The following is a 10,427-nucleotide window of genomic DNA, read 5'->3' as shown; positions in this document are numbered from 1 at the left end:
GCCCCGCATTGGGCTCCCCGCTCGGTGGGGAGTCTGCTTCTCCCTCTGTCCCTCTGCCTATGTCCCCAGTTGTGCTCTCTCTCTTTGAAATAAATAAAAATCTTTAAAAAAACCCAAAAACCACAGGTCCGACGGTGATTTACAGACTGGGAAATTGGGAGTGAGTGAGAGCAGACAACACTGCTGACGCTGGGCGGAGCGACCACTTGAGTCTTGGCTAGCTCAGCCCAGGACCGTTTCTGCCCGACCAGCGGATTTTTCAGCAACTCCCTGAATCCACACGTACCCTGAGCGCTCTTACTGAAGGCTGAATAAATGGCTTGAGCACCTGGGAGGCTGGTGTAGTCTACCTGGGGAGTCTGGTTAATGTTATTCCTAACGGCAACCTTGGGTGGCTATGATATGCTCCCCGACTTGCAGGTGGTGAATTGCTCAGGCCTGTTCTTTGGTGCTGGAGCCACTGAAAGCTACAGGGGCAGGATTCTTCTCACCCCAGTTTCCCCTGAGACACAAATCCCCTCTCTAGGAAAGGACTTTGGAAGCACAGGCCCCAGGCATACAACGTACCAGAGTGTACCCTGTGCCAAAAAGCTGCTGGAGGCCGTGAGACTCCATCTTTCTCCATTAGGCTCCCTCGGCCTTTTCAGAGTGTGGCTCCACCATCTTCTAACAGGCCTGGGATTTGGGGCCAGTTGAAGAGGCCACAGAAAATGCCTTCTGGACAGTTCAAGCCCCAAGAGGTGTTCACCGGAAAGTTCCCTTGGACCGTGAGTGGGCGAGGCGAGTGGCCAGCCTCGGGAGGCCACAGGAGGCTGGGACACTCCCTGGGCCTGGGCTTAGCTCAGATGCCAATTTGAAGTTTCTAGAGAGGATGCGATTGGTCTCCTGCTGGTGGCCCTCAGCCCTCAAAGGGGCCAGGCTCCCCTTCCACAGGGGCTCTCTGCACTCCAGTCCCTCTGCCCAGAGCCCCCTCCTCTGAGGCCTGCTCAGACCACCGACCGAAGCAGGCCTCTACATTCTTCATCACTATAGCTCTTCCTTGGCTCTTAGCACAGGGTGTAATTGCATACTGGTTACACGCTCTTTCACTAACCCGTGCTTTCCAATCTCAATGAGAGCCACAAGCCACACGTGGCTATTGGGCACGTGGACCTTGAGATGCGCTGTGAAGTATAAAACATACACTGGATTTTGAAACCTCAGTGTGAAGCATGTAAAACATCTCATTCATAATTTTTATACTGATTACACGCTGAAATGGTATTTTGGATGTGAATTAAAAAAATATATTGTTGACATTAAGCTTACCTTTTTTTTTTAATGTACAGATGCTAGAACATTTACAGTTATACACATTTCTCGTGGACAGTTCTGTGACAAAAATTAAATCCACAAGGGGCCATGGAAATTTTGTCCACACCTTATACCCAGCACCTGGTGGTAGGGGAGCAATAGTCAGGGTTATTTATTGAATGTGTGTTTGACAGTTACATTTTCCATCAGCCCAGAAACATTTTGAACAGCCTGCTAAGGGAATGTGTAATTTAAATGCCAGTTTATTAAAAAACAAAAAACCAAGCCAAAAAAACAAACAAAAGCAAAAAAACCACCGCCAAGCCAAAACAAAAAGCCTCAGGCATAGGTCTGCCAGAAAGGCAAAAGAAAAGTGGGAATGAAGGGGTCAGGGTTTCAGTCCGTTTCTTCTGAGGGGCTCAGGGGGAATATTCAGACCTTTGTCAATCAAAACAACAACGAATGAACAAAAAGAAACCCCCAAAGGTCCTGCTACACCAGAGGCAGACACACGATTGTTTCCCACTTCCTGTTCCTCCTGTTTGCTTTGCTAACAGAAGCCCCCACTTTTAGCTAGGCCCATGGCTGTCCAGAACCCCAGTGCCATCTGCCAGCTTCCCTTGGAGCCCGGTTCGATTAGTTCTGGCTGAAGGGATGGAAATAGAAACACCGCTCAACTTTTGGGAACTTTCCTTAAAGGAAAGTGCTATATCTCTCTTTCTCCTTGTCTTCTGGCTAGCATGCTGGGAAATGGAGCGGCGGCCCTGCACCATGAGGGTGAGGACAGTGCCGGAACCTAGAGCTGGTGGAGGGGGGCTTGGCAGGGCCTGGGTCCGACAGCTCAGTTAAAGTGCCATTTCAGCCCTGTGATGCCCACTACGGTCTTACGTCAGAAGAGAGAATCTTGGAGCTGTAAGGCCGTGGCCACGAGAGATTTTGTGGTCACCTTACCCCAGGAACAATGTCCTCCCTGCATCTCTGGCGCTTCCTGGCTCTGTGTAACTGGAAGAGACCACTCCACTCCTCTCGGAACGGAGCACTTGAGCACTCGCCAAGAACGAAGCCTGCTTCAAGATGACTTGATTTCTTTACCATCACTTATTGGCAATACCTTCAGCAGGAACGAAATTAGAAAGGCACAACAGAACATAGTGTGAAAAACACCTCTGTCCTTCAGTCACTGTTTCTATTGCCAGAGGCAACCATTATTGCCAGTGTGTGGAAGACTTTTAAATGGTAACCTCTTTTTTAAAGAGAAAAATGTCCCAACTCCTGGGATATCCTGTTATACAATAAATCTATATAAATACATCCATATCCACCTCTACAAAAACTCTGAGCTACTGCCCACAACTCTTACAATGAAGTCACATTTACTTTATGGCCCCAATTAAAATGTTCAAGCCCTCAGCCACGTGACTGCCAAATGTCAGTCCCCTTCCCTAGCTTTTTCTCCCTGGCATGAAATACTTCCCGGATCCAATGATCAAACAGACTGTGGGGCAGAAGCTGTGAATCGAGAGGCTGGATCCCCAAGGCCACAAAGGACAGCTCCATCTGGGTGACTTAAAAGGGTCAGGGTTATGGGCGCTTGAGTGGCTCAGTCAGTTAAGTGGCTGACTCTTGATTTCGGCTTAGGTCATGATCTCAGGGTTGTGAGATCGAGCCCTGGTCCATGCTGACTGTGGAGCCTGCCTAAGATTCTCTCTCCCTCTGCCCCTCCCCCCACTATGAACAGGCTTGCAGGTGCTCTTAAAAAAAAAGGATCCAGAGTTTGGTGTTTTTTTTTTTTTTTTTTTTAAGATTTTATTTATTTGACAGAGAGACAGTGAGAGAGGGAACACAAGAAGGGGGAGTGGGAGAAGGAGAAGCAGGCTTCCCGCCGAGCAGGGAGCCCGATATGGGGCTCGACCCAAGGATGCTGGGATCATGACCTGAACCAAAGGCAGACGCCTAACAACTGGGCCACCCAGGTGCCCCGAGTTTGGGTTTTGGTACTGAATTCTCAGACCATGTTTTCTAGTAAAAGTACTGATGGTCACCATAACTGCAAACACACTTAGTGAGTGTGTCCTTTGTGCCAGACACCGTACTTGGATCTTATATGCAAAATCACACTGAAACTTCACAATGACCCTAGGAGTCAGGTACCACTAAATAGCATTCCTACCTTATAAATGAGGCAGAGAGGTTAAATCATTAGTTTAAGGTCACCAGACAGAAAGCGGAAATTGGGATTTGCATTCTGATAGTCTGTTCATAGAAACCAGGCTCTTAACCACAAGCTGACCCTGACCAGATGGTAAGCCCCATGCATGCAGGGATTTTCTCTGAGGCCCGCACACCACCTGGCACAGAGCAGAAGCTTAGCAAACCTTCATGGACTTAAATGTCTGCTTATGAACACTGTACATGGAACATGGGGTAAGTATGGGAGCCTTCTTTCCCGGTGACTGCAGCCTTGTGTCCTCTGCTCAGGGCCCACCCTCTAGAACCCCAGTCCAAGGGACGGAGGCCAATCAGCGGTGTGAAGGGCACTGCAGAGGGGCTGGAACCAGGGGCTGTGCTGGCCGAGAGACCGTTCTCTTTGTTCCAGTGAGCTGGAGGTGCCAGACCCCCCAAGACCCTCAGTTCTGTAGTTGGGACCCTAGACAGTGCTGGACACATATTTGCAGGCTTGATCTACCACCTCTTGGCTCTGTCCCTTCTGCTGAAGACTTGTTTTGAGATGCACTGGTATCTGATTTACCAGTTTTATTTACTGCTGCTCTTTTAGTACCTAGAACATAGTAGGCCTTTATTTGCTGAACGAACTTCTGAACAGTTAGGCGAGGCACTTGATCCCAGCTAGGTGGTACTTCCAGGAGATACTGCATTGTGTCCCACTGGGCTTGAATTAGCCACACGACAGGGGCGGGGAGGGGCGCAGAGCTCACTGCTGACCTCCAGCACCCGAGGGGTGGGCTTGTGGCAGGGGACATTAATTATTGTAGGAGTTGGAGCCCATTCGTATCCCAGTCACCCTTTTTCACAACCCACAGGGATGAACTGCTACCGTTATATGTAGAGTAAGTTTTCATTATTTCAGTTTTCCTAAAAAAGTAGAGTTCTGTCTAGAGGCAGCCAAAATTCAAGAAAAATAATCATCATATGGTGTCAGTCAGACATGAATCAATGTGAATACACATGGATAAACCCTGAAACAGAGACACAGCACCATGATTTGACTCCGACACAGACACTGGGAGACTCCAGAATGTCTCTCCCACCCCCAAAGCGCTGAACAAGCAGGGGGCTGTCACTGAGTCAATCGCTATTTTAATCCCCTTGTACAAAAGACATAAAAAGGGCAAAGGACTGGACATATGACTAGTCAGAATAAATATGAATTTGTTAATGGATGAGACCGTTAAAATGTATTTTTCTTATTTCTTCCTCAACAGGGCCAGAGTAAAATCCCAACCTTCTATGGAGCTTACTCTTGAGAAGACATTGCTCTCTGGATCTGGTGTCTGAGTTCTGTGCTTGCATAAAGCCCAGCACCAGGGCAGCAGATCATCCCATCCCATTTGCACACCCACCTACGGCACACACAAGGCAGGGAGCACAGAGCAGGGCTCGCCAGGCAACGCCGCCTCTGCCTGGGGTCCCGGCAGGGCTGCAGGGCTACGAGGACACTCGCCCGCAGGACACATGGTCTCGGACTGGGGGGTGCACTGCTTCACGTAACCCTTCCGTCCCCACAATGCCATACGCTGATCGACCCCCGCCCCCTGCCTGCGTGCAGCACGATCACACACCTCTCACCCGGGCTTGTCGGCACCCAGAGGCCTTGCTCAAGCAGGATGAGGCTCCCGGTGGGGCCGTCTTTATTACTCACAGTGGCGCACACCGGCTCCCCTCCCCAGTTCAGGTACGCGGCACACAGAGGAAGGCGGGCGTCGGTGCTCCCTCCCACTCTGGGAGTCCTTCCTCCCACGGCCCTCGTGTGCCTTCTCATAGTTCTGGATCTGAGCAGGCCCGAGGCTTATTCCCCAGGCAGGTTTTCAGGAAGGCAGCTGTGGTACTGTGGCTCTTCGCAGGTTGTACGAGGGAAGCGAGGCCTGTGGTGAGGTTTCAGGTGGCACCCCTGTAACAGGCTTAATCTGTGTTGCGAACCAGGCTAGCTCAGTTCAGAGATACAGGGGTGGGCATGGGGGGGGATATGGAACATGAAAAATGACACTTTTTCACCTTAAGAGAACTTCCTGAATCAACCTCATGGGTGCAGGGAGACCCCAGGTGCAAATTAATTTTAACAGAATTTTAAACCAGAGAATGGCCAAAGGTTCAGGTCAAGAATTCTGAATTCAGGAATCCCATCAGGATGGGAGAGAAAGCATTCATTCTAACACAGACCCCACAGCAGATGGTTACATGAAGTATCTTAGCAGCATTAACTCAGAACTTCGGAAATCAGCTAGAGAATGTCCCAAGAAGCAAAATGTGATTTTTTGCACTACAACTTGAACTCTGTAAGTGCCTGGTCTACCTTTTTTTTTCCCCCTCCACACCCACCTCTTTAATCAGCCAAACCATCTTCTCCCTCAACAACAAACTCACATCTCCTCAGTTTGGGCGGCTGTTTTCTTGCAAGGGCTGGATATGAGAGAAATTAGCGATGTCGCTTCAGAAGTAGAGCTTCCCAGATGCATGGAGCCAGAAGGTAGGGTCAAAGCTGCACTTTCACGATCATCTCATTCCCAACTAAGCAGCCTTGGTTTTCCAAGGCCCCCTGGCGAGGAAGGAAGAGCCAGAGCAGTGGGACTTGGCTCCGGATAGGGAAGGGCAGGGCAGGCTTCACGGAACATTCTCCAGAGGGAGTAGAGAGTGGCAGCCATACCATTTCTTATCCGTGATCCTGGCCCAATCTTACGGAGCAAATCCAGTACCAAGAATCACGGTCTCTGGCAGCGAAACCCTTCTGCTAAGATAAGCTGTGTACATTTCTTTCCTCTGTTGCACAAACCCCCATCACAAGCCTTGTGGGGTCTTCCTGGGACACCCTGCTGGTCTCCTGCCGGCCTGACAGGTGCTTTCGATCATTACCGATCTACTCTTCCAGTCGCCTGCTACTGCCCAATGGGCATGCCGCCACCTCTGTTCCCTCTCCACCCCCACGTGGGCCTTCTCCCTTCCTGTCTGAGTGGCCCTTCCACCCCTGCCTCTACCCAGAAAGGCCCTACCCCACCTCTGCCCCCAGGGCACTTTTTAGGCCGTAGCTCTGCACCTGCCCTGCTTGCTCCGTGGATGTGGAGGCAGGGCAGCCACATGGATACCTCGGGGGGTGTGGTCACCACCCAGGCAGTGCAGGGGCCTGGACCAGCCTCACCCATCACCTCCACGCACACTGACCGTCCCCACCGCCGCGGGCTCCGAACTCCGGCAAGGCTTCTATCGGCCGTGAGCAATGGGTCCTGCTCTTGTCACACGGCAGGCTCCCCCCATGGAGGTCAGAGGTAGACAAAAACAGTGGGGTGGTCAGAGGTGTCTGTAAAAGATGTTTCAGAGCAGCTTGGGCCTCATGACGGTTTTAGCTTAGTTACAAATCCTAGGCGGTCCCATCTGCTTAACCAGTTTTTTCCGGTGACACTGCAATGCTGGCTTTCTTGGTTTCTATAGCCTCTTGGTTTCAAATTTCAAAAGTAAAGCCAAAATAATAACAACAACTCCAAGTTCTTCAAACTGAACAAATAAATAACAGTGATAATATTTACATGAGTAGGCCACATGAAGAGATTCGAGCATGACTGAGGAACAGAAAAACCAGGAACAGGCCTTGGTCTTGGGGCTTACAGCTGGCTCTGGGTCATGGTGTGACACTCCTGAAAGCCAGTGGTTGGAAGGGTGAGGTGAGAATGAGCAAAGACGCCTGACTGGGTCCTCCTGGTGAGGCTAGGGCTTCAAACAGACAAACCTCAGTTCTCCCGACCAGGCACTGTGGTGTGATCAGGGTCCCGGGCGAGCTGCTCCCGGGGACATGGAGGCCTTCTCGGCGTGACGGCACGGTGGGGATATCAAGGCCTGTCCCAGGGAGCACTAGCTCTCTGGGTCAGCTGCCAGTCTCGACCTCTTTCCAGATGGGACAAGGAGCTGAGGTCAGGAATGGTCCCCTCCTCCCTGGACTATGTGACAAGGGGGATGTGGAATTCGTTCGTGTCGAAGATCAGGGGTCTCCTGGGAGGGCTTGGGTCCCTGTCGGCCTTGTGCAGCAGCTTGAAGAGTCCAGTTCCAATGTTCATGGGGATCCCCATGATGATGCATTCAGACACCCCTGAAACCAACCAGACAGGGCATCAGACGGCTTTTCAACACGGTGGGCTCCCCGTCCTGCAGCTCTCCTTGCAGTGAGCCACAGCTGCCCCGCAGGCCCGCCTTCCAGAGCACTAAATGCAGCCAGCAGGGACACTGAATGATGCCCGGGGAACCCGACTTTGCCACCCAGTGTTTCCTCAACTGGGGCCCTGGAAGAAAAGCAAACTGGCTGACGTTAGAGACCAGTGCCCTTGGAAACAGCAGTAGAAACTGGTTCCCTATGCTCAGGAGTCAAGGCTGGGTCAGGCTTAACAGTACGCCTGTGCCTTGGAAACCCACAGCCCTAATGGGAGACACATGGAAGGCAAGGCCCCTGCAGAGACAGGAAGAAGGCAATGGAGCAGATTCTTTCTCCGAACTCCACTCCAGCTTTGGATCAGACTTCTGGTTCCATAACAAGCGAGTGCTTGCCTTCCATATTCCGGGCTTTGTCCTATCAGGAGACCAGAGAGACAAACCACCAAGCTAAAGACCAACACGGACTGAGGGCTGACACTGAGTTAACAACACTGTAAAGGACGAGGAAGGGGAAGATTTCGCAGCGGGGGCGGGGTAACCATGCAGGCCCCGAGGAGGTCAGTGGTGGACAGAGGCGGCAGCGTGTGGGGCTGCAGGGCCCAGCATCCCGGTGGCAGGGCTGCAGGTGCTGGACGTTAGTTCCACTATCAAGCACACTCACTCTTACTTTTGCCTTGGCCGTGTCCTGTTCTCCTGTCCCAATCTCTGCTCCCTTTTTCTTTCCTCTGACCCTTCATCATCTTAAAAATGATGTAGTAATTTCTCTTTTCCTCTATCTGCAACCTGTGTCCCTTTTGCAAAGAGAAAAAGTCAATTCTAGGAACAGAGCAGAGGCATGTGCCCTGACCGGGGCCCCACCTGACCAGCACGTTTGGCAAATCCACGTAAGACTGGGAGACGAGACAGGAAATGGCCGCTAGGAAGCAGAGCTCTGGTGGTGGGGACGGCGGCCAGGCTGGGAATCTGTGCTTGGGCCAGATGTGTATATGACCTTGGCCTGGCTACCGAGCCCCCTGCAGACTGCCACCTCGGGCCTGCAGGGTCTTGCATGAGAAAGGACAGAGGACCGCGGGCACTCGGTGCGGGAGCCAGGGAAGAGCCAGCCGGGCCGCGGGCCCTGTTGTGACGGCCCCGCCACAGCTCTTCTCTCCCAGGCCGCCATCAAGAGATGCGCTGTGTGGTGTGGGGAGGTGGCCGGTGGGCGAGACTCGGCAGCCAGCAAGCTGTTCCCTGTTCTACCTGTGCGAGGGTTTAACACCTGTCCCTTACAGATGTGCTGCGGTCAGTGCATACAAGGTGCTGGGCCCGGCAGCAATCCTTCCCCAGGGGTCAGGACAGCAGGGCCACTGGACGCTGCTCCCTCCTGTCAGCCCTGGCACCACCCACCCAGCGGGGGCAGGATCAGACTGGCCGACTGCATCTCCAAGGTCTAGAAAAATTCCTTGATGCCCAGGGTTCATCTTTTCTTCTTGGCCCCAAGAAGCTGTCTGTACTGACAGAGAAGCCTTCTAACAGATGAGGGGGGAATGCAGGGGGCCACAGCCAGGCTTTGGAGATCAAAGATCGATCATTTCCAATTCTGTGATCTGTGACTTTATTCCTACTTCAGTTTCCTCACCTCCTGGGAAGCCCTAGTCACGGTCTCAGCTACAAACCACTAAGGCCCACTGGTGAAGGTCCTAGAAACACCAAACCTACCACACACGGAGTCCTTCTGCCCAAAGTAGGCCGCGTCGAAGAGATGGTCAGCTGTTTTCTCAAAGGAGGCCAGCATCAGCACACTCTCCTTCATCTTGGCCAGGCCAAACCTCGTGATGCCCAGGACTTCACCCTGCAGCGGGGGAGGAGGAGTCAGGGTGGCACTCACACCACTTACAGAAGCCCAGAGCAAACCACACCCCCTGCCTCCCCTCAACAGAGTCAGCCCAAATCGGCCAAGCAGCTGTTCAAGCCAGTCTCGGGTCCGGCCAGGACCCTAACAGCGATCTGTCCCACTGGCGTCCCCCTGGGGCTACCAGTCACTGACAACATGGATCCTTCCATTCCCAACCACATGCTGTTGGAAGAAAGAGTCACGAACTGAGAGCTAGAATTAAAAACCTAACTTTTAAAAGACAGAGTACTTCTGAAGATGTTCATTATGGCTCAAAGAATTCCAAACTCAAATAATTTAAAAGCCTCACAGTAGGGAAAGAGTTAAGTAAATTTAGGTGCTTTCATTCAAGCACACACCGCACCATCATTAAAAAAGTATATTTATAAAAACTATGCGACATGGAAAATACTCATAAAGTTAAATGAAACAGGATAAAACCTGCATGTCCACTACTCACTGCAACTGTGTAACATGATACGTGCAGAGAGACTAAGACCAGGAGGCAAGACTTAAAAGTGACAGCCTCTCCTGAGGGGCGGAGGAAACAGGTCATTTCCCCACCCAGTTCTGACCGCTCTGTCATCAGGGACAGCTTCCTACGGGGAGGCACCGGGAAAACCTTAGGGCACTGCTACGGTGCATGCGTACCACTACAGGGAATGGATAGGTTTTGTGCGAAAAGAGAAAGAAAACGACCAACCTCATTTCGCACCTAGCCTCCCCTTCAAATCACGGTAACTTATCCTTTACCTGGAAATGGCTACAGAAATGAGGAATGGGTTGAAAAGGAAATAAACACCTCGGTTTTCCATGGAAATCCCTGGGCTTTTGGCAATGGCCGGTTTTGCTCTAGGATAACATTTCTAATAAGGACAAAAATAATAAC

The 10,427-nt window shown here is 51.6% G+C and overlaps 1 protein-coding gene across 2 annotated transcripts in view; it reads right to left on the bottom strand.

The window, feature by feature from the left end:
• Positions 1–1,298: 1,298 nt before the first annotated feature.
• The window catches only part of POLR3A (RNA polymerase III subunit A), a 53,447-nt gene continuing 44,318 nt past the window's right edge, over positions 1,299–10,427 (bottom strand). For both annotated transcript variants that reach the window (XM_081824017.1, XM_081824019.1), the window contains 2 exons: positions 9,364–9,496; positions 1,299–7,606 (listed from right to left, as the gene is read on the bottom strand). In XM_081824017.1, coding sequence (XP_081680143.1) covers positions 7,458–7,606; positions 9,364–9,496 — 282 coding nt within the window. In that variant the 3' untranslated portion in view covers positions 1,299–7,457. The remainder of the gene's footprint in view (positions 7,607–9,363; positions 9,497–10,427) is intronic.

This window comes from Leptonychotes weddellii, chromosome 6, assembly GCF_054177405.1.
Source record: "Leptonychotes weddellii isolate Sample4059 chromosome 6, ASM5417740v2, whole genome shotgun sequence".
NCBI classification, from domain to species: Eukaryota; Metazoa; Chordata; class Mammalia; order Carnivora; family Phocidae; genus Leptonychotes; species Leptonychotes weddellii.
Note: the sequence above shows the minus strand (reverse complement) of the source record. Positions and strands in the feature narration are given on the sequence as shown.